Raw genomic sequence first — 27,140 nt, forward strand, 5'->3', positions numbered from 1 at the left:
AACCTCCAAAATGTACTTTTTATTCAATATTTTTACACAAAGGTAGGCTGCGTCCTGCAGGCGGGCTCTCATCTGGTCCCGATGGTGACCTGCCAGACGCGGACCAGGTTATCTGTGTACCCAGCAAACAGGGTCTGGGAAGGAGAGAAAAGATGCGTCAGTAACGGGGTAGCTACAGCTGGCCTGGGGACAGATCAGCCCCCAGGAGAATAGCCAGACTGAGGGCCCATGTCTGGGAGGGGCTCAAGCTCCATTGCCTGATGCCAGTGCCCAGCCAGGAAAGTGGCAACAGGGTATGTTAGGGGGCATGGAGAAAGGGCCTGGCCTCAGCCCATCAGCGACATGGCACTCTGGGAAGGGCCAGGATGCTGGCGGGTGTGGAGGCTGGGAGGGGTTGAATCTTGGTGGGAAGGGGGCTGAAGGCAAGGGCTCAGGTCTCTTGCAGGGGGGAGGAGCAGCTGTGCTGGAGGATAGGGAGGCGGGTAGAACAAGAAAGGGGTGATGTTGGAGGGGCTGAATCTCTTGCTAAGAGAGGGTTGGAGGCTGGGAGGGGCTGGGCTCCATGTTGGACAGGGGGCTGAAGGAGATGGACCATGGGAAGGATTGGGATGGTGGCAGGGACAGAGGCAGAGAGGAGGTCAAACGCCAGGCCCTGGGAGGTATCAGGGCTGTTGTCAAAGCAAGGAGGGGTTCGGGTGCTCATGGGCACATTTGCCCTCCCATGGGGTGTGAGAAGGGGAGTGGCTCACAGGACCACCTTTCCATAGGCTGAACCAAGAGCAGGTGCCTTGGCTGCCTCCGCCCCGTGGGGCCAGTGGTGAGGATGCATAGGGCACCTCCACCCCTGCTGAAATATTGGCCCCGGCCCTTTAAGATTCTGCTCTGGCGCTGAGTTCCCAACCCCTCCCCCCGGGTGAGGGAGGTGGGATGTTAAAGGGCCATTACCTGTCCATCCGCGGACCAAGCCAGCGAGGTGCACTGCGGCGGCTCGGCTTTGCTGCTGGTGCTGATCACCTCCTGCTTCAGCTCGTCCACGATGATCTTCCCCTCCAGGTCCTGCAGGGAAGAGGGTAGAAGGTCAGAAAAAGGACCCCCGCTGGGACTCACTGACCCAGGACCCCCCTCCCCCTCCCCGGGAGGGCCATGGAACCCCTTCCCAACTGTGCCCATGTCAGGGCAGGTGCTGGGAGCTGGCTCAGAAACAGCCTCTGGGTTTCAGCACGGAGATGCAGTCAGACAGCATGACGTTTCATCACAGCATGGCCTCTTGGCCTTCACAGCCTCTGGGGGGCTCCAGACACACGAACCCCACATCTCCTGGGGGCTCCAGACCCAAAGGTATCAGAGCACGGCCTCGCCCCACATACCAGGGGGCTATAGAAATTGGCAAGGAAGGCAACTCTCTGGGTATTCCCTATAGAAAAGCATAAGCCCTGTTCCCTAAATAAAGAAAGCACACCAGACACGACTCCCAGAGGTGTGTCCTCTGCACACACCCGGTTCCTACTCCCTATAGAAAGGAGACAGAGAATGAATCCCTGTGCCCTATGGAAAGGAGACATGGAGATAGGGAATTCCAGGGGAGTGGCCCCTAGAAACCCCAATCTCCGCCCAGCGAGGGGCACCCACTCACCCAGATCTTGATGCTGGGCCCGGTGGCAGCGCAGAGCCAGTAGCGGTTGGGGCTGAAGCACAGGGCATTGATGATGTCACCGCCGTCCAGCGTGTACAGGTGCTTGCCCTCGTTCAAGTCCCACAGCATGGCCTGGCCGTCCTGGGGGAAGATAGAGTGTCAGACGGAGAAAGAGTCCCTCTCCCACACTCACCCCATAACCACCAGCCAGCAGCCTGCAACTTGTACCACGGAAATGACAAACCTCGGGGGCCAGGCAGCAAACTTTTAACCAGTGGTGCTCCCTGCTGCAGGATAGCACTGAAAGAAAGGGTAACTAATATTTGTTATTGCCTGCTATATACTTCTCTGATGCCCTAGGACAGGCCCTGTACTGAGAGACTCAGAGGTGAAGGGAAGGAAAGTAAACTTCTCAGATTCAAAACCAACAAGGTTCCCCTTAGGCAGAGATGGGGCCATGTGGACTTGGGCAGGGGCTCAGAGTGGCTGTCCGGTGGCTTTGTGAGACTCTAATTGAGATTGGAAGCAGCGGTGGAGGGGAACAGGCAGGAGCTTTGATGGTGGTTGCAAGAGAATGGAGTTGGAGCCAATATTGGTCGGGGAGTTTAGCAGCAGCACGGTGAAGGGATCAATAGCGTATCTCTGTCTGTGTGGGCACACAGGACGCTGCTGTGAATGACAAGGGAGCTCTCTGCCCCCCAAAAGCTCATAACATCAGTGGAAGGCAAGAGACGACAGGCGGATTAAGAGAGAGGAGCACAAGGAAGCAGCCATCTCAGCACAGAGGCTGCCCAACCGCTAGAATCCAGTTGAGCTGGAGTGAATCCCCGTCAGCCCAGGGAGAGCTGGGTGGGGGCAGCTCAGAAACAGCCTCTGGGTTTCCGCACGCAGACACAATCAGAAACTCAGTGGGTTTCATCACGGCTCAGCCCCGCTCCCACAGGCCAAGAGAGAGACAGACAACGTCCCCCAGTAGGGGGTAGCTCAGCTGAGATCTATGACCCCTCAAGGCCGACAGAACCCAGAGAGGACAGGGACCTTGATCCAGTCCCGCTGTCCATCCCACCCGTGCCTCCCAGTCCTGGATCCCCACTCGAACCGGGCTGGGAATGGACCTTGCCGCCGGAGGCGCAGAGGGAACCATCGGGGGAGACTGTCACGGTGTTCAGGTAGCCCGTGTGCCCGATGTGGTTCGTCTTCAGCTTACAGTTGGCCAAATTCCATACCTGGGGGGCGGGAGAAGAGTACCACATGATCAGCAGAGAGCTGAAGGCCAAAAGGAACGCACAGATTACCCAGTCTGAGCTCGAGAATCTCCCAGGCCACCGACTCCCTGTAGCCGAAATCCCCCCTTCCCGTCACTTTTTACAGCCCTCAGCAGCCCAGCAATGGAGCGCCTGCTTCTTCAGAGACCAACCCACCCACAGGGTAGGACGCCAGCGTCTCAAGGACAGGACAGCAGGCCGTGGAGACGAGACACGAATCCCTAGTGCTGAAATGCCCCCTCCACCACCCAAAAGCAACCAAGAGATCATCCACCCCCAGTCTATCCCCTGACCCCAGGGCAACCTAACAGCTGTGGGACAATGTGAATTCCCAGATGTCTGCTCAGATGCTCCAACCCAGCACCACTGGGAGCGAGAACACAAACGATTGCAGCCCAGGGCGAGACCCCATCAATGGTCCATGCACGGAGCAGCCCCGGGCCAGCAGGGGGAGCCAAACCTCTGCAACACACCCTGGCCTCAAACCCACCTTCACCAGCTTGTCCCAGCCGCAGGAGACGATGATGGGGTTGCTGCTGTTGGGGGAGAAGCGGACACAGGACACCCACTCCGAGTGGCTCTCGTCCTGGGGAGAGAAAGGGGGGAAGGCAGGTGACTCAGGGGAGTCAGAACGGCATTGATGTCAGAACAAGGAGAGAGATCGGAGACCAGGTATCTTCCACTGTACCCAGAGCTCTGATGTCCACTGCCCACCCACCTCCCTAGACACTGGGGGGCTCTACCCAACCTTTTCTAGGCTCACTGCCCCTCACCGTTCCCTACTACCCAGGACTCTGCTGACCCCCCATGTGAGCTGCTGCCCAAACCCCCGGCCTTCCAGGGCTTTGCCAGCCCTCCCTGCATCCCATCATAATTGCAGGACATGTCATCAGGCCCCGAAGGGTCAGCAGACATGTCAGATCTAATCATCAGGAATGGGAGGGCAGCAGAGAGCCCTGGATCCTTGACAGCTGGGAGCAGGACCAGTTCCCAGCAGGGGACACAAGAGGCAATTGCAGAGATGCTTCCAAATCCAGCTTAACTCAGACGGGTTTCCCCGAAGACTCAGGGACCATCTTCTCCACCAAGGCCATATAAATCCTCCCCTTCTGCAGAAAGGAAAAGCCCCAGAGCCCATCCCCCAGCACTTCTGAGCCAGCTGTTTGCCAACCACGCCCTGCCCTGCAAGACTTCAGAGGCCCTCCCCCCCCATCACTACCAGAGCAGCAGTCCAGTAGGCTCACATTCAGAATGCAAGTGGGTTGTTTCCATCACCAAATCTGAAGAGAAACAGTAAGGAGCATAGGACAGAGTCAGGACTCCTGGGTTCTATTCCTGACTCAGGGAGGCAAGCGGGGACTAGAGCAGATGCCTGACCCACCCTAGGGCTCAGCAGCCCCGTCCTATGTCTCACCTGCACCGTGTACTTGCAGACGCCCAGTGTGTTCCAGAGCTTGATGGTTTTGTCTCGGGAGCCCGAGACGATCTGGCGATTGTCGGACGAGAAGGCCACGCTCAGCACATCCTTGGTGTGGCCCACGAAGCGGCGGGTGGTGGTACCTCTGCAAGGGAAGAGACTAAGTCACTCCCAGCCTGGCTATGGGAACCTCCCCTCGCATCCCGCTGAGTCAGAAGCACACACCAGGGACAGAAAGCAGCCAGGACGTTAAGCACGAAGGGGAACCCAGGACCCAGCAGCAGCGGAGGTAGCTCAGCCAGATGCAAAGGGATGGATCAGAGGAAGATCCAGGCAGGGTGTTAGATAACGGAACGAAGGATTGTGAATAACGTCTCTCTTTCAGGGTGACCGGAGGAATAAAAGCCAAAGGAGAGCGCGACACCTCCCCATCTCTCCCTCTATGTCCCATCATAATTGCAGGATGCGTCGTCACGCCCCTGGGGGGTCAGCAGACATGTCAGGTCTAATCATTGGGACTGGGAGGAGAGGGGGGCGCCTCAAAAAACCCTGATGCCCCAACAGTTGGAAGCAGGAGTGTCCTACTGCTGGGTAGAGCCAATCCAGCCCCCAGCAGGGAATCTCCTCCCCATTTGTGGTCTTAGGACCTGGAATGGTCATTTCCCTGCAGCAGCATCTGCAGCAGTGCAAGACCCCTGATCTGATGTCAAACATCTGCAGGCCTCCTGACACTGACTATGAACGAATGAAGGGTCGACGCCACTAAGCCTGTATAAATGACTGGTGTGCTTCCAGAGAGCGACAGAGAACACTTGACTTGGAAGGGGAAGGGTGTGTAGGGGAGCAATCTTTGGTTTTGCTTTAAGTTGTGAATTTCAGTGCCTCATGACCCCACCCTCCAATTGCCTTCCATGACCCCTCCTTGGGGTCGTGACTGCCCATTATAGAAACACCACCCTAGGGCACCACTAAGGGGAGCTACAACAAGCGAAGCGACTCCGGGGTGGGCAGCTAGTTCCCCTCCCTGGCACACCAGCCCCTCCCCACTAAGGGGAGCTGCCATGCGCAGGGCAGACAGGACACATGGCTGTGTGGAGCCCGTCTGACTCTGCCACCCATAGGAATCCTCTCCCCTTTGCGCTCCCACCCTCCTCCGCACAGATGCACGCTCTGCCAAGGGTGCCCATCTGATGGCAATGGTGCCCCCTCACCCGTCACTCACGTGGTGAGGTCCCAGAGCCGCAGGGTGCCATCCCAGGAGCCAGAGAGGGCGAACTGCCCATCTGAGGAGATGACCACGTCGCTGACGAAGTGCGAGTGGCCGCGCAGGGCGCGCTGCGGGATCCCATAGTTGGTCTCGTCCCGGGTCAGCTTCCACATGATGATGGTCTTGTCTGCATGGAGGGAGCAGGGAGTCCAAGTCAGCCAGTCACCTCCCCAACAGGCATTTCCTCCCAGGAGACCGGCCTCTGTGGCCCGAGCCCAGAGCCAAATACACCACAGTCTATTCCCCACCAGCACCCGCGGCCTGGGGCTAAATCCAAACCGGTGCTGCTAAGAGAAAGGCCTTGTATCCCACTTCATTCTCCCCACAGCCAGTCACCCCCTAACCTGGGGCCCGACTGAAGCCAGTGACTCTAGAGAAGATAGGTCCTGTATCCCATTCCTTGTATCCCCTTTATGAGCAGATTGGCGTCAACTAGAGGAGAAAGATCCCACATCCCTGAACCAGCCAGTTCCCCGACCTGGGACAGGATCGAAGCCAGCACCCCCTAGAGAGGAAAAGATCTCATATCCCACCCTGCACCCTGAGCCAGCCAATCACCGCTCCCCCCCCCATTTTTATAACCATGGGCTTCCCTTGAGCCTGGCCCTGCCTCCCACAGCCAAGGGCTCCACTCGCGCTCCTTCCCGGCATCCCCTCATCATTGCAGGACATGTCATCAGACCCCGGAAAGGGTCAGTGGACGAGCCAGGTCTAATCATCAGGGCTGGGAAGAGGAGGTGTCGAGCAGCCCAGTGGCGGAACTGGAGGTGGATACTGATGCTTTGACAGGGATGCTCCCAGCGATCCACGGGCAGGGCAGGGGGGAATGTGCCTGAGCTGAGCTGCCAACAAACTGGGTCATTACTGCCTGTGGCAGCTCAAGGCGGAGGGGGGCTGGGCTTGGAAAGCCCCAATGTTGCCTCTGTGGCTGCATCATGGGTTTGCCCCTCCATCCCTTCTACCGAGTTAATCCCTGGGCCATGGTATTTAGGCCTAAAACCTCTTTCCAGCCCCCTGCAGCAGGTCCCCTCCGGTGTATCTATCTAAGGCCCTTATACACCAGCCCCCCTGCAATCTCCGTGGTATCCAAGGGCCTCTCACTGGGTTCTACCCTCCCAGTCACCCCCACGGGATGGGGTAAGCGCCCCCGTCACTGACAGGAAACCCGAGGCAGGCCACAGCCCTGATTTGCAGAGGATCACAAGGAGCCATAACAATGGGACAAGACGCCCCCCCCCCCCCCCAAGACCGAGACGCACTCGGAGAGCCCCAGGACAGACAGGTGGTGTCACCTGGTTGGGGAGAAAGAGAAGGGAAATAGGAGCCAGAGCCAGGAATTGAACCCAGGTGTCCGGAGCCCCTGATCAGAGTCCTCACTGCTGCCTCCCCACCTAAGGAGTTAGTGAATTACCCCTCCCCTCCCAGCCTGTTATTCACCCCTGTCCCCCCATCTCCCAACAGCTGGGCCCCCCTGCCCTGCCCCTCCTCCTCCTCAGGTACACAAGTGTGTTCCCCCCCAGATGACACTGACTTCGCCCCCCCCCGTTGGTCCTTCCCCCTCCAACCCCCTCCCCCCGGAATCGATTCGCCCCCCCTTCCATGGCTGAGATGGTCCCTCCCTTGCCTGCCCCCACGAGTGAGAGCCAGTCTCCCCATGACCCCCCCTTCCCCCCAGCGAGATGGGATCTTCTTCCTATGTCCTCCCCTCTGCAGTGACAAACCTCCCGCTCCGGGGCACTACGAGATGGTCTCACCCATCCCCCTCCCCCCCCCCCGCACCTGGACAGATAGAACCTCCCACCGCGCCCCCCATCGTGGGTGAATCGGTTCCATTCCGCCCAACCCCACCCCCCGCGAGGGCAGCCTGACAATGCGCCCCCCCCCCCACCACCTATAAGATGGTTACGCCCCCCCGCACCCCACCCCGCGGTGGGGCGGTTGGTCTGGCCCACGGCGCTCACCGCGCGAGGCGGATAGTATCATGTCCGGGAACTGCGGGGTGGTGGCGATCTGGGTCACCCAGCCGTTGTGGCCCTTAAGGGTACCGCGCAGGGTCATCTGCTCCGTCATGGCGGCGGCGGCGCGGGGGGCTCAGCTCGGGCGGGGAAGGAGGATGGAGGCGGATTCGGCGGCGGGCCCGAGCCGGCCCGTCCTCTCGCTCAGCTAGCGGCCCAGAGAAAAAGGAAGCGCCTACGTCACCCGGAAGCGGAAATAGTCTTCCCTCTGCGCGGCTGTACGTCAATATGGCCGCCGGCAGGAGAGGGTCGCAATATGGCGGCGCCCATGTAGGTATTCAACTTGGTGGCTACATAGTCCCAATTGACCCAATATGGTGGCCTCCGTACAGGCCCCTAGATGGCGACATTTCTGAGAAATCCTATTCCTCTAAGGAATCCAATACAGCGGCGCCCTTAGCGCGATCCAATAGGGCGGTGCCTCAGGTTGGTACCCGTATGAGCACAATATGGCGGCCTGCATACGGAATATATCATGGCGACCCCCATGGGAAATGCCCGTATGTTCTCCCACCCTGGAAATACAGACGCAACGTGGCAATGGCGGCGGCTGCGGATACAACCTGGAGGCGGCCATGTCTGTGCTTTCCGTACAACCCTCTCCTAGCCGCACAGTACAGAGAACGGGCAGTTAGCCTAGCCGCTGAAGTGACAGGTACAGTCCGGGCCCGCCGGGTGGCGCTGCGGCGCGCGGGGCCCAGATACAACCTGTTGGCTTGGAGGGGCTACCAAGCCGGGCAGGTGTAAGGGCGGCCCCAGAGAGAGGGCGCCTTGCACGTGGCCGGGCTCAGGAGCGGGGCTTTTAATGTAGCGCGTCTTTAAGGGTGCAGAGTCTAAGCCCCAGAGGGTCCCACGGTCTGGGAAAACGGAATCTGCACGTACAAATCCAGCACGTTTGCTTGTGTAGAATCCCCCGTATGACACGTGGAAAATTCAGAACTTGCACCCCACCCAAACTGGCACGTGTGATCCTTAATACCCGCATGAATGCGCAACCCCTACTTTGGATTTATTTGTTTATGTATTTATTTGGCATGCACCTTTCCCGTGTTTGCATAGGAGAACCTAGGAACTGGCTGGGCTAACTTCCCCCGCCCCAAATTTCCACACTTACAAAAGCAACAAATTGGAACAGGTGAACCCTTGAATCTGCATGCAGAAATCCTGGAATGTGCCTATAAGCCCCTCCGTATTTGCATGCATAAGCTTCTAAATTTGCATTGATCCCCCCCCCCCATTGGTATAGATGAACTCCTGAATTTGCAACATGAACCCCAGAATTTCTATGAACAGCCACTTTTAAGTTGCACTGACAACCACACAAATTAGCATAAGAGAACCTGTGAATTTATACCCATGACCTAGCAAATTTTGCTCATATTAATACCAGCAATTAGCAAAGGTGAACCCCTGAATTTCATGCATGAACCACTGAATTATGTGCACCCCACACAAATCAGCCTCCTTTAACTCCTGAACACCCAATTCTTCACACCAACTCCCCTGAATTTACATGTGTAAATCTCAAAGTTTATATGCCTACAATCCTGCATTTGATCAGAGCCTTAGGGTTCAGATGAAAAAGTGTAGGAAGCAATAGGCACAAATTTAGTGTGACATGCATTCATATTCAAGGTTTTGAATGTAACGAGTTTTTTGCAATTCAGGATTTAACATTGCTTATTCAGAGTTTTGCAGGTGAAATTTTGGGGGTGAGAGACATAGGCACACAAGAAACAGGCAAATACAGGGGGCTGCTATGCCAACCTTTGGAATTTTATATGTGCAAATGCAAGATGAAAAGTTGGAGGAACAACTTTTCAAAGGTGCTAAAAGGAGCAGGTAGGTGCCTACTGGGATTTTCAAAAGCACCCACGTAGGTTAGGGGCTGAACTCCCATTGACTATCCTTGTATCTGCATGGATTTCAAATGTCTCTATGTGAGTTAGGCAGTACTCTGCAATCTTTAGACGCTTAAATACCTCTGTAAATCTGGCCTGAACTCCCATCTGATTTTGGATCTGGCCTCAGAATGAAGGATCTGGCCACAGCTGTGATCCGAGGCGGCTTATCCATTCCCTACCAGTGCAAGGAGTTGTGATTTGAAGTTCTAGATGTGGACCGTCATGGCCAGTATTATTGGTGGCCTCGAGGAGACAACATGGTCCAGTGAATAAGACAGAACTAGGCGGCAGGATTCCTGAGTTCCATTCCTGTCATTGGGAGGGAGGATGTTTTACTAGTTAGAGCAGAAGGAGTCAGCACCCAAATTCCTATTCCCAGATGTGGGAGGAAGAATGAACTAGTGGTTAGAGCAGCTGCGTGAGAATTAGGCCTCTTTGTTTCCGTTCCTGGCTTACAAAGGGGAATATGGTCTAGTGGAGCTCTCACAACAAATCTTTTGGTGGCCTCTTGCTGGTGGCCACTCTGACAATTTTTCCTAAAATAATTAATTTTAGGCAAAACAAATAAATATGCACATATCCATGCCCAAATCATTGTAATGTATTTATGCAGAGTATTTTTTGCAGACTCAATAATAAAAATAATGTACAGTTGTCTCTATTCTTTGCTGGACCTAAACAGAATAGAAACACAAATAAGGTGCTTTGCATGTTCTTGTCCTTTGTTGTTGTTGTTGTTTTAGACTTACTAGCTAGTATGTCTGCGGCTGTGAAGAGTGATATTTGTATGTTTGTTAATATCACTTTTCACAGCCTTCCAGCTTGCTACTAAGTCTGCTGTGAAAGGTGATATTAACAAACTTGCAAATATCACTTTTCACAGCAGACTTATTCAGCCTCAGCAAGCCAGGTAAGCCCTGGTTGGGGAGGTGGGGAGGGATCCTCAGTATTTGTTTTATTTCATTTGGCAAGAGCTAATTCCGCGTCACTCTCAGCAATTCTTACTTTATTTGAACATTTTTCTATCCTCCTTGATGTAGCTTTCTTTGCTTATCATTTTCCCTTTCCATATTGATGGTTATCCAGCTAGCCAGCTCTGGAGCCTTTCCCTACAAATTTCCCCCCCTTGTTTGAGATGTACATTTCAGCTAGCTTTTGTACAGTTGGGCCAAAGAAATTACAAGCTGCTTTTGCATTTCAGTCCTTGCGAACATCAGTCCAGCGACTTCTTTAACTAATTCCCTTAATTTCCCAAAGTCTGCCCTCTTGCAACGCAGACCTTGCTCCCTCTGCTCTGTGAGGCAAGTGCCTTGCACCAGCCCTTTACCTGGCACAATTTTTCCCTGGCAGAGATCACTGAATAATTAAAAGAGAGAAAAGTTGCAAAATTTGTATAAAGCCCTTTTAAAGGCACAGAAATGGCCCTACTTTTCATGCCCCAATAGTGCATTGAATGGATGAACTATGCCATGAGTGACAGCATCGCTTTCATTAGCATTCACCAATCCCACTGTCATGTATGTTGCTTTGTGTCTCTCTCCTTTTCACTGCCCTTCACTTTAATTAACTACGGCTCCCACCTATCAGTCTCCGACCCTACAGGCAGCTAGAGTCCTTCTGGATCACTGAGAATCGTGACAAACAGGTGTCAAATCCTTGTGGCAATGAGATTGGCTTCTGTATCTCTGTCCCTCTCTGGTAGCTCTGTTGTGGTTTGGACACTCCAGAGTATGCACTAGAAGGTCTGCGGGAAACTGGGACTCGGCCAGGGCCATAGAGATGAGGACGTCAGAGGCTACAAGGGAAAATTGCAGGCTCCCCAGTGGGACATTCCCCTCTTGTCTCAGGGACACAGTCTGAGCTGAGATCCCGTCCCCACTCGGAACCAAGGGTGGATTCTCTCCCCAGTGAAAGAAACCAGCAGGAAAGTGTAGATCAGAACCTCGTTATCAGTGTCAAAAAATGTCACCTGCCCCTGTTCATAGTCCAGAGAAACACGGATCTTCCTGGGGCTGCAGCTCAGGGACAGGAAGGTTGTTGGGGAGGTGAGAGCTCGGAACTGGCCCTCCCACTGTCGCACAGCCCAGATCCCCCCCTCAGGGTTCAGGATGATCTCTCCCTTCCTCCTCACAGACTCTCTGGCCACCCCCACGGCCCACCGTCCCCCATCTCCCACGTCCATCTCCCAGGAATGTCTCCCCGAGGTGAATCCCTCACAGCCCAGCACACAGAGAATAAAATCAAATCTCTTGGGATTGTCAGGGAGATCCTGCTGTGTGTTTCCCCATCTCACGCATTTCCGATCTGCAGACACGATGAGCCTGGGATGAGCCGTGTCTGGATCCAGAGTCACATTCACTGGGGAGAGAGAGAGAATCAGAGTGCTAGGGGCAGAGCTCAGATCTGGGGGAGGCTGGGACCATTTTTCATACTCCCCAGCAGCCACGTTCTGGCTGGGACAGTCCCTAGTTTTCTGTCTTTCTGTCCTGGGTTCCAGGGAATTGCCTCTGGGCTGGGGCTGAGCCAAGATTTCACTGCAGTTCCCTCCTTCCAGACACTAAAGGTGCTGTTACAGCTGCTGTTGTGGTTGCAGAGCTTGGCTCTCTGTCTTTTTCCTATTACCTCTCCCTGGACAGGTCTTGCAAGTTCTTTCTACCTCTCCACAACCTATATACTGGTTTGAAGGAAGATTTTAAACAACTGTCAATAAGTTCATTCCATTTTTTAAAATATGATTTTGTCTGGCACTAGACCCATCCACTCATGGCACTAAAACTGTTACAAACATGGGGGAATTAGCCTGTAAGCATTATAAACGTCACTTTCCAGATAAGGTTTCCCTATACATAGAATCAGAGAATCGTAGGACTGGAAGGGACCTCAAGAGCAGTGGCGTAGCCAGGTGGAGAAAACAGGGGGAGCGAAGATAACAAAGGCGCCACCTGCTTGTACTCACCTGGCAGCGCTCCAGGTCTTCAGCAGCTCTTCGGCGTCGGGTCCTTCACTTACTCCGGTCTTCGGCGGCACTGAAGGAACTGCCCTGCCCCCCCACCCCCACCACCGAAGTGCCACTGAAGACCGGAGTGAGTGAAGGCCCTGAAGCCGAAGAGCCGCTGAAGACCTGGAGTGCTGCCGGGTGAGTAAAAATTTAAAAGGTGCCAATACATTAAAAAGGCACCACTTGTGCTTGGTGGGGGAGCAGCCACTACCCCATTCCCCCCCTAGCTATGCTACTGCTCGAGAGGTCATCTATTCCAGTCCCTGCACTCATGGCAGGACTAAGTATTATCTAGACCATCCCTGACAGGTGTTCGTCCAACCTGCTCTTAAAAATCTCCAATGATGGAGATTCCACAACCTCCCCAGGCAATTTATTCCAGGGCTTAACCACCCTGACAGTTAGGAAGTTTTTCCTAATGTCCAAACTAACATGTTTACACTTGGGTGTGCATAACGTTAATTTAAGGGACATGCTAACGTAGGCACATTGGTACCTAAGATGCTGTAGACCAGTGGTTTTCCACCTGTGGACCACAGACCGCGGGGGGTCTGCAGACTATGTCTAAAGCATCGGTGAAAGGTTGTCGTTACCATAGACCAGTGGTTTTCAACCTGTGTCCACAGACCCTGGGGGCCCACAGACTATGTCTGAGATTTCCAAAGAGGTCCGTACTTCCATTTGAAATTTTTTAGAGGTCTGCAAGTGAAAAAAGGTTGAAAACCGCATCTGGTCTCTGTTTGCATAGGAATGGTCAAACGACCACGTGATACAGATTCACCAGATGGTATGTTCCATTAAAAAAAAAGGTCACACAGCCATTTTCAGTGTACATATTAATTACAAACACCCAGTTTTATTTTATTTCTACATCAGCAGTTTCACCACCCGCTAATTTCATCCTTCTAATTTTCTTCAAATAATTTTTTTTTAAAGACACATTCAGGGGACCCAGATAAAATAACCATTGGATAAATGTTTAACGCTCTAGCTTTTCGCTGAAAAAAGACGGTCAACCTCGTCTGTCTGGGGTATCGTCCCTCCCCCCATCCCAATCCTCAGTCACAGTGTGTGCCCAGCACAGGATTCCCCTGGGCAGGGAGAATCAATCTCTACCTGTCACAGCAACCCCTTTCTCATTCACATGTTGAGCCTAGTTTGAGATGAGTTGGGTCTCTGATCCCAGAAAGGTTTTTCCACATTCACTGAGAATCTGAGGCCCAAATCCCTGTAAAACTCACCCTTTGTATGTGTTTTTGTTACACCCTGTGGCGGAGACAATTCCCATTCTCTCTTCAGTTCAGATGACAGCATGTCTAGAGTGAGGAGAAGGGGAGAGAGAGATGAGATTTCAGGCTGTCATGTTTATGGCCAGCTTTCTGCTATTAATTGACACAACTGTTCTTTAATTTTGAAACACAAGCAGAGGGAAAGGTGTTGAGAGACAGAGCAAGGTTGAGAAATGAAGAGATACAGGAAGAATTTCTAGGAAGGGCAAAGTATAATTAAACAGAATCAGGAATATTCTGGGAACACTTTGCATAATGAGGAGCCTGATTCTCATTTGCTCTAAGGACCCTTTGTATGGCTCTGACAGTGTAAAGAGACCTTTACACACTTTAAAGTCCCTTCATACTGTCAGTCCGTAATGGTATTAAGGGACCTTAGTGTAAATAAAGACCAGGCCTTATATCACTCGGTCCATCCAAGGATTTCAGGTGAACACTCTGCTCGCACAGGGTCTGATTTTCAAAGGCTCTGTGCACCCACAGCTCTAACTGAAGTCAATGGGACCCGCTGGTGCTCAGCATTGCTGTATATCAGGCCCTCAGTGTTTGTTACATGTAGGGATCTGGAAGCATTTTAATACATCCACCAGTTGCACATCAGATCCACACCCTCCTGTGGGGACTGGAATGATTGTAACTGTCATTTTGAAGATGGGGACACTGAGGCAGGGAGAGGCTGATTTGGCGAAGGAGGTTAAGTCCATTAATGACTATTAGCCAGGATGGGTAAGGAATGCTGTCCCTAGCCTCTGTTTGTCAGAGGGTGCAGATGGATGGCAGGAGAGAGATCACTTGATCATGACCTGTTAGGTTCACTCCCTCTGGGGCACCTGGCATTGGGCACTGTCGGCAAACAGGATATTAGGCTGGATGGACCTTTGGTCTGACCCAGTATGGCCATTCTTACGTTCTTATGAAGGTCACACAGTGAGTCAATGGCAGAGCTGGAACAGAGCCCAGCAATCCCGACTCCCAGACTGCCGTACTATCTTTAGATATATTTCCTTTCTCTCTGTTATTAAATAGCAGTTTGGGGGGCTCTTGTCTCCATTTATAAACTGGATGAAGCCATAACTGAATGTTGTCAGGAGAATGTGACACAGCTCCCTTCACCTGGATCCTGTTTTTCTCATTACTTAGAAGAAATTTCTTAATGGAAAAAGGAATCACATTTGTATCATTTATTGATTGTGAACAATAATTTATTTTTGCTTGGAAATTCCCCAGCCCTTTGCCCCCTGATTCAGGAACTGTGTTTGAAAGTTAGGCTCTGATTTATTTCAGTTTGATGTAAGCATCTAATCATAAATAATCAGCTGGAGCCCATCACCTCCCAAAATCACAGGTTTCAGCTTCCTCACTATACCCTAGTACCTTTGAATTTCCTCAGAGTAGCCTTCAGGGCAATATTTTGCTGACACCAAAAATCAAGTTTGATTTCCAGCTTAGGAGAAATCTGCTCTGGCTGAAGGAACTTCCTTTTTTCACATCTAGAGAGCAACAAACTTTTTCCGGTTAACAAGCATTTTATTTTACTATGAAAGTTACTGAGCTGTGGGGTCTAGAGATGGAATTTCTCTGTGTGTCCCAGCCACAGAGCAGTTATATCCCAGCCAGTGGCAGTGCAAGCTTCCCCCATGGTGTCCCATGAGTGTGCTTCAACCTGGCCCAGTGGGACCAGCTTTACGGATAGGAAGGGAGTTCGATCCCCATGTGCAATTGACTCTTTGTCCTCTGTGCTTTGGTGGCCAATAGGTTCCCATATGTCTGTTAGTCACTCGGCTGTGGGCACCTGTCCACATGGATCTGGACTGAGATCAACTCCCCTCTCACCAGCCCATTCCTTAGGTTTCCAAATCATCATAAAGACTTTTATTTACTCCTGACCTGGGCCCTATAGAACTCAGACCCCCAAGACGTGAAAGGCTCATACTCCCTTCCACAGGCCTGGGGCATCTCCCCCACCCTGGGAAGGCAGGTGATCAGATAATACTGTTCACAGGCACCAATTTTACAAAGTGCTGGGGGGCACTCGCCCCCTGGTTCTGCCCCGGGCCCCGCCCCGACTCCAACCCTTCCCCAAAGGCCCCACCCCACTCTGCCTCTTCCCACCCCGTTCCGCCCTCTCCCTCACACATGCCATGTCCTTGCTCCTCCTCCTCCCTCCCAGAGCCTCCCATATGTCACAAAACAGCTGATTGGGGCAGGCGGAGGCGGGGGAAGGGATGGGGAGTTACTGATCCATGGGGTCCACTGGTGGGCGGGAGACACTGGGGAGGCGGGGGGGAGAGCTGATGGGGTGCTGCCGGTGGGTGTTCAGCACCCATCATTATTTCCCCATGGGTACTCCAGCCCCAGAGCACCCATGGAATCGTCGCCTATGATACTGTTAGTTTTGCATGAAATGCAGGAACCCCAGGTTTCTGTTAAACAGAGGGAGAGGCCTACTCCATGTGTCACCTTGCCCCACTTTGCTGTTGGGCCTGGAGGTGATTTTTTGGTAACGTGGTGTCCCAGCCTGTTCCTAGAATAATGAAGTACGAAGGCAATTGAGAAGGAGCCAGTTACCTGTTCAAGGTGCGTCTGATGCCCTATAGGGGAAACAGAAACAGGAAGTTCAGTTCCATGCACCATGCATTGGGGCTCTCTCCTGCTCTGGACAGGACTCTCTGTGCCATCACATGCTGAGCTCCCGACATGCTTCACTGCAGTTTGTGACTTTACAAATTCAACTATGAATACCTGGATAAACAGGCCAAGTTTTCAGCAGCGACCACCGGATAGTCCCATAGAATAATGCAAGCAAGTTATAGTGAAATGCAAGCTCTGGTACAGTTAAAATGGATTATCACCTTGTCTACACTGAAGTGCTAAGGTGGCACAGCTGTATTGTTTTAAATGTAGACATACCCTGATTTAAAAGCAATATTGTAAAGTGCTCTAAAATCCACATGAAGACTCTGATTTTACTTTAGATGTATTATCAAAGGAATTCACATTAATTAGAGGCATAATGAAAGATTCTACTAATCCGTGTAAAGTAATCATGCCCCTCAACCATATCCTGAACAATTTGACTGATTGTGATCAAAGGAAAGCAAGTTTCTGGGACATTTGGCCAAGAGGTTCCTGACTCCCAGTGCACCTACCAGGAATTGCTCATAGCATCTTTAGCGTCATGTAACTTCTTTTGTGCAGAGTTAAGCAATATGAGTGATCAGCGCAGAAGGGAGAATGCATGTGTGGACGGTGTTGGAGCAGTGCAAGGGATGTGGGGGTTGGGAGGATGCAGGGTCAGGGTTTGGCCTCTTTGCCAGCCTTTGGAGATGTGTTGTGGTGCAACTGTTGAGGGGCCAGCTGTTTTATGACCCCTGAGTCAGGAAATAAGGAATTGTCCTCAAACAGATCTTCGCTCTGGGAGCTCAGAAGAGCTGACAGAGTAGAACCATAAATGGGGAAAATTGACCCCCTTCCTCTCCAGTGACATACCTGTTGGAGGAAGGAAAGGGGAGGGTTCTGTGGCCAGGGTAATCATTGCCAATGAGCCAGAGGCAGTGGAGGGGGTTGATACAAATAAATTTCCTGCTGTGGCTCTAACACAGGCTCACCTGCAGGAATTCCCTCACTGGCTGCTGACACTTCTTATCCATCTCACTGATCAGCTCACTGAGATGGGAAATCTCCTCAGAGAGTTTGGTGACCTTTTCGTCCTGAATCTTCACAATCTCCTTCTTCAGCTCTTCCAGTAATGCCAGCAGGGGTCGCTCTTGTTCCTTCAGAAACTGGCGCAGTTGCTCAAATTCAGACACAATCTTCTGCCTCTCAGCTTCCGTCTTTTCCTTTAGTGAACAATGACAAATCAGGAAAGGGCAGGTCAGAGTTTTGGAGAGAACCAGGGTGAGGTTGTGTCAGAAGCAGCAGAAGCACCCTAAAAGTGTGTGTGGGGGGCCACCGGCACTTGAACCATGGCTTGCCTCCCACGCCGCCTCTTCCCCCTGAGGCCCCACCCTTGCACTGCCTGTTACCCCCAGACCCCACCCTCGCACCATTGCTTCCCCCACTCCCGTGCCGCCTATTCCCCTCAAAACCCCACTCTTGGATCACTCCTCTCTGCCCCCTCCCCCAATCACTTGCCCCTATGGCGGATAAAAAGTGATGGGGCCATTGCCCCCTGACCACCCCGTTCCAGGGCCCTTGAGATGTGCAGGAGGGAAAATTCACCACAACCTCTACAATTCAGATTAAGATATTGCCTTAGAAATTTTCCCTATGGATGCGAGAGAAGATTTTCCTAGAGAACCCCCCCTGCCCTGGCCAGCCCCATTTTCTGTTTATCATGTCTGATATCTGGCATGATTAGAAATTCTTTTGCACCGGCCCCTGACAACCCAAGTCTATCAATAGAAAGGGCAGAAGGGGGTAGGACTCAGAATTCCCTGGGCAGACATCCATGGGGAGAAAAACAACAACACACAAAAACAACATTTAAATGGCAGGTTTCAGAGTAGCAGCCGTGTTAGTCTGTATTCGCAAAAAGAAAAGGAGTACTTGTGGCACCTTAGAGACTAACAAATTTATTAGAGCATAAGCTTTCGTGAGCTACAGCTCCGATGAATGCATCCGATGAAGTGAGCTGTAGCTCACGAAAGCTTATGCTCTAATAAATTTGTTAGTCTCTAAGGTGCCACAAGTACTCCTTTTCTTTTTGCGAACATTTAAATGGGTCAGTGGTGCTATCCTGACAACAGTTACTCACACATACACACACACACACACACACACAAACACACACTGCATGCACACAGAGAGAGCAACAACTCACCGACAGCTGTGACACACAAAACAGACATGCACAAAAGTATGCACACGCAGGAACACAATTACAGAGAGACAGAGACACACACACTATCTCCCATAGCACCACATGGCCACAGAGGAAAAACAGACACTCCTCCATAATGCCACAGCAAAATATACCCCCAAAGATCATTACCCCAAATAATAACTACGGGTTAATGACAATGGGACCTACCAGGAATTCCTGTAATTTCCTCTCTTCAGACTGTCTACATTTTGTGAGCTTTTCTTTCTCTTCTTTCAGCATCAGCAAATGGGTTTGGCATTGATCCTGAGAGGGAAGAAAAAGACTTGGTGTGCTTTTTTTTTTGCTTTGGCAGGAGTGGGCAGGGGTCTATTCCCACCATGGGAAAGAAAAAGCAGCATTGCTGGAATTTAGTCTTTGATGAAACTCTTTCTAACGTGTCTCCATTGGCAGGAGGAAATAAAGCCAATTCCCTGAAAGCCCACTGGCTGGAGATGCTGGGTTAAGCCCTAGAATAAATTGCCTAAGGAGTCTGTGGAATCTCCATCATTGGAGATTTTTAAGAACAGATTAGACAAAAACCTGTCAGGGATGGTCTAGATAATACTTAGTCCTGCCTTGAGTGCAGGGGACTGGACTAGACGACCTCTCAAAGTCCCTTCCAGTCCTATGATTCTATGATTGTCTCCAGCAATTCCCTTAGATCCTCTCACCAGGCAGTAATATTGACAGTGATCATTCTCGGCTGCCCAGTGCAGAGCAGCAAGGGGCCCTGCACCCAGCGCTGCTCTGGCTTTGAGTGATCCAGATGGTTGGTCCCCATAAATGAGTTTACCCTTGTTGGGATGGAAGTGAGTGATACAGACAAAAGGGGGGCAGTTCTGGGTTCGATCCCAGCCCCTGTGTAACTGTAAGGCTCTAGAAACATGATTAATCTGTTCATCTCCTGAGTAAGGGGATGACATGGGGCAAGCAGAGTGACTGTTCACCAAGCCCCTGGTTCATAGGGACCTGCTGGGAACATGCAGGAATGTGGCTGGGGCGCCCTGCACTCTGCCTTTTCTCAGCTGCCACAATTTCCCATGGAAGCAGAGTGTAAGAGCAGCCCCTGGGGCTGGGGATCCAGGCAGGGCCCCCGGAGAAGCAGATATTCTCAGGAGGTGGAAAGATGTCATACAGCCACCTCTGCCCCCACTCTGTGACTCTGTGCTGATCTCAGCTCTGTTGGGGGTGGAGAGTGAAGGACTGTGATCTATTTAAGGCACGGTGTGTGCACACCCTGCAGAGCATGTTCCGAACAGAGGCAGCAGATGGGATGGGCCACTCCGAGTTTCATTCCTACGTCCCCTTGGTCTCTGGCCATCCTGAAAAGCTGTAAATATTTGGGGGCAGGCAGGGACCTCCTTGCAGATTTGGCTGGTCTATTAATGAATCATAATAATAATGAAGAGTGCAGTCATGTAGCTTTTCTCACTCCCAGGGGCAGTATTGAGATGAAGGACAGCATGTTCCCCGCCCTCCTTTCTGTCTGCACCTTCCCTCCAGACTAGCACAAAGGGATGTGTACGTGCAGAACTGCAGTAAGGTAAGCAAGGACTCTATTCTAAACAACCTAGAGAGCTTCATTCGCCAGCATGCTGGATCTTTCTGCCCTTGCTCTCAAGGCACAGCCCTTGCATTAGAGATGACCCCCCTGCTCCAGCTCTTGGAATGCTGGGTGCACCCCCTTCTTCTAGCGAACCTGATCCAGCAGCATGGAGCCCTTCTGCCCCCTCAGGAATAGCCACAAAGGTCCCACACCCCCCAGGAACAGCAGGGAAGGCAGCAGGGCCTCAGAGTCAGGGGAGCAGCTGGGCCCCATCAAATGCTCCCCCCAGCAGTCAGGGTTTATCTGCTTGGGAGAATTGGTTGGATCTAGATAGCTCTTCCCCTGATGACACACTTGGAGCCCTCTGCTGGGGTGTGGTTGATGGGGACCCCAGAGCAGTAGGTCTTGGAGTTAACACCCTCTTTGGATTGATGGATCAGTTCTAGCCCCTTGGAGCTATTGTCTCAGGCTCTCTGAAAACTCAGGCAGGCCTTGCCATATCAGTTATGCTTGGTTCTCATTTCCAAGCTATTCTTTGCAAGAAGGAAGGCCAGGAGCTTACTTTTTGGTGATTCTGTTGTGACTGGAAATTGAGGGTGTGATGCAAGCAGGTGTCTCCGGGAGCTAGGGTCCATATGCCTGTGCCTTAATCTAGCCCCAGATGTGCTCCATGCAGCAGAGGGAGTGCTGCTGTGTTCATCATGAAGGTGAAGGCCCTGCTGGCAGTGCCTGGGCTGTCAGGGATGCGTTGGGAGCAGCTCATTCCCCCTCCATTCCCGGCCTGGCAGCAGAAAGTGCCTCACTCTGAGCTCAGGTGACCACCTCTCCCTAATGAATAGTGCAGGGTTGGCAGGTGGGGACAGCACCTGCCCGGAGGGAGGAGCCTGCAGGGGAGAGATTTGGTGGAGCTAGAGACTAGGGAAAAAAATGTAGGAAATTAGGGGACACTGCGGCTTCTAGAATGACTCCAAAAAGACTCTAGATGCCCTCGGAGCAAAGTTCAGATTAGACTGCAAAGGAAAGGATCAAATGAACCCGGATCCAGAGTGTTTCCTACCTGATATTTCTGGGCAGCCTCCTCCATGAGCAGGACCGTGTGAGATCCGTGCTCGGGGGATCTCTCGCAAACCACACACACAGTTTCCCCATCCTCTTCGCAGAACAGGTTGAGTTTCTCCTGGTGTTTCTTGCACAGATTCCATTCTTTAAGTATTTCTGTTAATCTTGCCAGGTCCCAGTTGGGCCGGAGATTCTCCTTCTGGATCCGAGCTCTGCACATGGGACAGCACAAAGGGTCATAGTCCCCCTCTGTCCATGTGTCACAGTGCTGAGTGATGCAGTCCCGGCAGAAGTTGTGCCCACAGTCTACGCTCACCGGCTCCATGAAACAGTCTTTGCAGATGGGACATTTGGTTTCCTCTTGGAGTCCCTGTTCAGAAGTCCCTGAAGCCATGGCAGCTAGGAGCTGGGCTTCCGTTATCTCTGCTCAGAATCAGAAGTGATTTTGCTGATAATGGAAGGCCCTTGCCTGACCTGCTATCAGCTGCTCTCCAGCACAGGAGCAGAAGGTGCAGAAAAAGGAGGGGGTGGGAAAAGGATTAGAGAAAAGATAAGAAAATAAGGAAGCTTGATCTACATGGGATGAGGAGGAGAAGAAATGCGAGGGGAAGGGGGTAGAGAAATGAAAAGGGAATGGAAAGAAAAGGTGGGGGGGGAGGATAAAGTGGGTGATGAATATGAAAAGAAACAAATTTAGGCTGCTCTTAATCTGAAACGAGAGTGTCTCAGACATACAGATTTGCACTGAAATAACCAATGGGGTGAATTAAACCCATATAGTTATGTCAGTGACAGTTGTGTGTGTCGATCCAGCCTGGCTGTGCTGTGTTAGATGCTGAACAGTCTAACCTACCCATCCCAGGGACTGCCAGACTTACAATCACTTCCTGGCTTAATATCAGAGGCATCTTGTGACTTGGGAACAAGTTGTGTCCTACTTGCTGCTGGCTGATTCTGTCAGTATTTTCTCCCGTCTTCACCCGGAACATGAAAATTTCTGTACCGAGCGGCCCTTGAACCGAAGGGTGATTTTTACTGCAGTAAGTTTTATGACTTTTCTGAGTCAACAGTTCACATCCACGCCCATTTTCAGACTCCAGTAAAGCCTCAGAAAAACAGATTTCGGTTTTAAATTTTCAAAACAACAAGCAGAAAAGGCAAAGGAACAGTTTGTAGCCCATACAGAGAAAAAGTAACTAACACCACACACAGCTTTTTCAAGGGAGTCAGGGTATGTCTACACTACGAAATTAGATCGAATTTATAGAAGTCGGTTTTGTAGAAAGCGTTTTTATACAGTCGAGTATGTGTGTCCCCACACAAATGCTCTAAGTGCATGTAGTCGGCGGACTGTGTCCACAGTACCAAGGCAACCATCGACTTCCGGAGCTTTGCACTGTGGGTAGCTATCCCACAGTTCCCACAGTCTCCACCGCCCATTTGAATTCTGGGTAGAAATCCCAGTGCCTGATGGGTCTAAAACATTGTCGCGGGTGGTTCTGGGTACATATCGTCAGGCCCCCGTTCCCTCCCTCCCTCCGTAAAAGCAAGGGCAGACAATCATTTTGCGCCTTTTTTCTTGAGTTACCTGTGCAGACGCCATACCACGGCAAGCATGGAGCCCGCTCAGCTAACCGTCACCATATGTCTCCTGGGTGCTGGCGGACATGGTACTGCATTGCTACACAGCAGCAGTTTATTGCCTTTTGGCAGCAGACAGTGCAGTATGACGGGTAGCTGTCACTGACGTAGTCCTGGGTGCTCTTTTAACCGGGCGCCAGGGCAAACATGGGAGTGACTCAGCCAGGTCATTACCCTTTTAAGTTTCGTCTCATGGCGATTGAGTCCTACCAGCAGTGCACTGTCTTTTAATCTGCAGCTAGCAGAAGACGATGGCCAGTAGTCATACTGCACCGTCTTCTGCTGAGCACCCAGGAGGTGATGATGGCTAGCGGTCGTACTGCACAGTCTACTGCCAGCAAGATGTATAAAGATAGATGAAGTGGCTCAAAACAAGAAATAGACCAGATTTGTTTTGTATTCATTTTCTCCTCCCTCCCTCCCTCTGTGAAATCAACGGCGTGCTAAACCCAGTTTTGAGTTCTATCCTTGAGGCGGCCATTCAGTTTCTCGCAAAGACACCACCTTTGTTGATTTTAATTCCCTGTATGCCAACCCTGTAAGCCATGTCATCAGTCGCCCCTCCCTCCGTCAGGGCAACAGCAGACAATCGTTCCGCACCTTTCTTCTGTGCAGACGCCATACCGCGGCAAGCATGGAGCCCGCTCAGATCACTTTGGCAATTAGGAGCACATTAAACACCATGTGCGTTATCCAGCAGTATATGTAGCACCAGAACCTGGCAAAGCGAAACCGGGCGAGTAGGCGACGTCAGCTCGGTTGTGAGAGTGATGAGGACATGGACACAGACTTCTCTCAAAGCACGTGCCCTGGCAATGTGGGCATCATGGTGCTAATGGAGCAGGCTCATGTGGTGGAACGCCGATTCTGGGCCCGGGAAACATGCACAGAGTGGTGGGACCGCATAGTGTTGCAGGTCTCGGACGATTCCCAGTGGCTTCAAAACTTTTGCATGCGTAAGAGCACTTTCATGGAACTTTGTGACTTGCTTTCCCCTGCCCTGCGGCGCAAGAATATCAAGATGACAGCAGCCCTCATAGTTGAAAAGCGAGTGGCAATAGCCCTGTGGAAACTTGCAATGCCAGACAGCTACCGGTCAGTCGGGAATCAATTTGGAGTGGGCAAATTTACTGTGGGGGCTGCTGTGATGCAAGTAGCCAACGCAATCAAAGATCTGCTGATATCAAGGGTAGTGACCCTGGGAAATGTGCAGGTCATAGTGGATGGCTTTGCTGCAACGGGATTCCCTAATTGTGGTGGGGCAATAGACGGAACCCATATCTCTATCTTGGCACCGGAGCACCAAGCCAGCGATTACATAAACCTCAAGGGGTACTTTTCAATGGTGCTGCAAGCACTGGTGGATCACAAGGGACGTTTCACCAACATCAACATGGGATGGCCGGGAAAGGTACATGATGCTCGCATCTTCAGGAACTCTGGTCTGTTTCAAAAGCTGCAGGAAGGGACTTTCTTCCCAGACCAGAAAATAACCGTAGGGGATTTTGAAATGCCTATAGTTATCCTTGGGGACCCAGCCTACCCCTTAATGCCATGGCTCATGAAGCCATATATAGACAGCCTGGAGAGTAGTCAGGAGCTGTTCAACTACAGGCTGAGCAAGTGCAGAGTGGTGGTAGAATGTGCATTTGGACGTTTAAAAGCGCGCTGGCGCAGTTTATTGATTCGGTTAGACCTCAGTGAAACCAATATTCCCACTGTTATGTAGACGGGTGCAGGGTTAAATTGATTTAATGCTGCTAAATTCAACCTCAATGCCTAGTGTAGATCAGGGCTCAGTGTGTTTTGCCATGACTAAGACCAAGCAGAGATGGGGACACAAAGCAGAGAGAAGAATGTGTTTGTTTTGGAGATGATTATTCATTTACTAATCTGACCCCATGACTTGCCTTTGGGACAAGCCTGAATTCCACAGAGATGAGTAAATCTCCCCAGTTGTAAGTAACAGGGACATGTTTGCTCCAGCAGAGATATCACATATGTCCTGTGTTAATTAGCACAGTAGCATGTGACCCTGTCATTAGAGGTTATATCCTAATGCCCAGACACAGGGGAAAAGAAATAACTTTGCCCAGATGTAAGCGGGGAATGGTCCAGCTATTGCAGGGAAGAACTTTCCTGGCTTATACACCGCCCTGGTGGAATGGGCTAGCGAAAGGATCTCAGTCCTCGCTCCCACTCTCTCTACCCAGAGACCTGCCTGACCTCAAGGTCTCCCCTTCTACTCTAGACCCAGTAAATCTGACAAGGCTGGGTCCAGGATTCCTGGGGGGCTCAACTCCCCACCTTGTTGTGGTCACTTAGGGCAGGGGCTAGGGTGTCCCTGCTCTGGGGTGCTCTCTCTGCACTGGACACTTCCCTGACCCACTGATCATTACATACAGTTCAAAGCAAATACAATTTAAATCATTACATACAGTTCAAAGTAAATACAAATACAAACAGCAATCAATGAAAGAAAAAAAAAAGAAAAAAATGGGAAAGGTTAAAAGAAAACACACGTCACCCTGCTCTGTGGCACGGGGTAACCAGAATGTCAGGACAGTTCACGGTCTGTGCCTCACATGTCCCAGGCCTCCTGCCCAGGCTCTGGCTGTGCTGCAGGGATGCTGTGCGTCAGACACTTGCTCTGGCGATGGAAGCAGTGCCAGATTAACGCATAAGATAACTAAACTACATCTTAGGGCTTCGCAATATGAGGGGCCTCTAAAAAAGAAAAAACTGACTCCATTTCAAATTTTATCAAAATCAGTTGATAAATAAAGGAGATATAGGAAAAAGTAGATTCTCTCTAAATATAGCAAAAACAACGAGGAGTACTTGTGGCACCTTAGAGACTAACACATTTATTTGGGCATAAGCTTTTGTGGGCTAAAACTCACTTCATCAGATGCATGAAGTGGAAAATACAGTAGGAAGATATATATATACATAGTACATGAAAAGATGGGAGTTGCCTTGCCAATTCTAATGAGACAATTCAATTAAAGTGTGCTATTATCAGCAGGAGAAAATATCATTTTTGTAGTGGTAATCAGGGTGGCCCATTTCAAACAGTCGACAAGAAGATGTGAGTGACAGTAGGGGGAAAATTAGCATGGGGAAATTAGTTTTTAGTTCTTGTAGTGACCCATCCACTTCCAGTCTTTATTCAGGCCTAATTTGATGGTGTCCCGTTTGCAAATTAATTCCAGTTCTGCAGTTTCTCATTGGAGTCTGTTTCTGAAGTTTTTTTGTTGAAGAATTGCCACTTTTAAATATAGACATATAGAATAAATATAGACATTTTTGTTCAAATATGACAAAAATATACACATCTGGCTACACAAATACCCTTACCTTACCCTTCACTAATTGTTCATTATTGACAGGTGGGAGGCCAAGGCTGAGAAAAAAACAATAATTGAACTTGTAAGATTAGTATTTCATAGGATATCAGGGTTGGAAGGGATCTCAACAGGTCATCTAGTCCAACCCCCTGCTCAAAGCAGGACCAATTCCCAATTTTTGCCCCAGATCCCTAAATGGCACCCTCAAGGATTGAACTCATGACCCTGGGTTTAGCAGGCTAAAGCTCAAACCACTGAACCTATTCATCAAGACAAGAAGTAGTACCACATCTGGATAACAATGTACAGCCCACAACCTGAAGTTCAGACTCCCCATATCAGTTCTGGCTTCCTCCATTTCATTTTTTTGTTCCATTAGACTTAAATACCCAGATTCTAGGAAATTTGGGAAGCCCAGCTACTTATCCATTGTGGAAGGAGGAGAGCAACAACAGCTGCCCTCTGTGAGTGACATGGAACATTGTTTGGATTTGTTTTCATCATCAGATTATTCATTTATGGTTTGAGATGAAGGAAAGCTACTGGATTGGGGAGTTTTTGTTACATAATTCCATTTTTAATTTGTGACAAAGGCAGCTGGAGTTTTTAAAAATATATAAGAAAATCAAATAGTCTGTTCAAGAAATGTAACGTACTGATTGAATATTGTTACTCACTTCTTTACCTGTCCAAATCTAAATGACGGTAATGTAGATTATTCTAAAGATTAATTTATTCACATTTTTTATTTATTGTACTCAACTTCACTAAAAATACTCACGAGTCCAACGCACATCAGGTCACATACAAATGCAAAAATTTGTATGAGTAAGTCTGCTATCCGTCTCCTAAGGCAGCATTTTGTTGGCCAGCTGCTACTAGTAAAATTCTG

General features: G+C 50.9%; 2 protein-coding genes across 2 annotated transcripts; both read right to left on the reverse strand.

Moving 5' to 3' along the window:
• RACK1 (receptor for activated C kinase 1) lies at nt 1-8,006 on the reverse strand. The gene is made up of 8 exons (XM_038372596.2): nt 7,544-8,006; nt 5,538-5,709; nt 4,313-4,460; nt 3,389-3,484; nt 2,749-2,859; nt 1,634-1,774; nt 946-1,056; nt 1-134 (listed from the first exon to the last, which is right to left on the reverse strand). Exons 1-8 carry the CDS (start codon nt 7,650-7,652, stop codon nt 69-71), a joined length of 954 nt encoding a protein of 317 aa, XP_038228524.1. The 5' UTR covers nt 7,653-8,006; the 3' UTR covers nt 1-68.
• A 2,443-nt stretch (nt 8,007-10,449) lies between these two features.
• On the reverse strand, nt 10,450-21,651 carry LOC119843345 (tripartite motif-containing protein 10-like). The gene is made up of 7 exons (XM_043497167.1): nt 21,256-21,651; nt 18,821-18,916; nt 17,397-17,627; nt 16,357-16,379; nt 15,163-15,278; nt 13,765-13,815; nt 10,450-11,859 (listed from the first exon to the last, which is right to left on the reverse strand). Exons 1-7 carry the CDS (start codon nt 21,649-21,651, stop codon nt 11,345-11,347), a joined length of 1,428 nt encoding a protein of 475 aa, XP_043353102.1. The 3' UTR covers nt 10,450-11,344.
• Between the last annotated feature and the right edge of the window lie 5,489 nt (nt 21,652-27,140).

The sequence above is a fragment of the Dermochelys coriacea genome, chromosome 14 (genome assembly GCF_009764565.3).
Source record: "Dermochelys coriacea isolate rDerCor1 chromosome 14, rDerCor1.pri.v4, whole genome shotgun sequence".
Lineage (NCBI taxonomy): Eukaryota > Metazoa > Chordata > Testudines > Dermochelyidae > Dermochelys > Dermochelys coriacea.

Bases quoted from the DNA above. Each gene is read 5' to 3' on its own strand.
- LOC119843345 (XM_043497167.1), bottom strand. From the start codon at position 21,651: ATGGCTTCAGGGACTTCTGAACAGGGACTCCAAGAGGAAACCAAATGT. The intron at 18,917-21,255 runs GTAGGAAACACT...CTTCCCTCTCAG, and splicing joins AGGCTGCCCAGAAATATCAG to GATCAATGCCAAACCCATTT. The intron at 16,380-17,396 runs GTGAGCCTGTGT...TTTCCCCTATAG, and splicing joins CAGTGAGGGAATTCCTGCAG to GGCATCAGACGCACCTTGAA.
- RACK1 (XM_038372596.2), bottom strand. From the start codon at position 7,652: ATGACGGAGCAGATGACCCTGCGCGGTACCCTTAAGGGCCACAACGGC. The intron at 3,485-4,312 runs GTGAGACATAGG...TTCTCTCCCCAG, and splicing joins TCTGCAAGTACACGGTGCAG to GACGAGAGCCACTCGGAGTG. The intron at 2,860-3,388 runs GTGGGTTTGAGG...CCCGCCCCCCAG, and splicing joins GCTGGGACAAGCTGGTGAAG to GTATGGAATTTGGCCAACTG.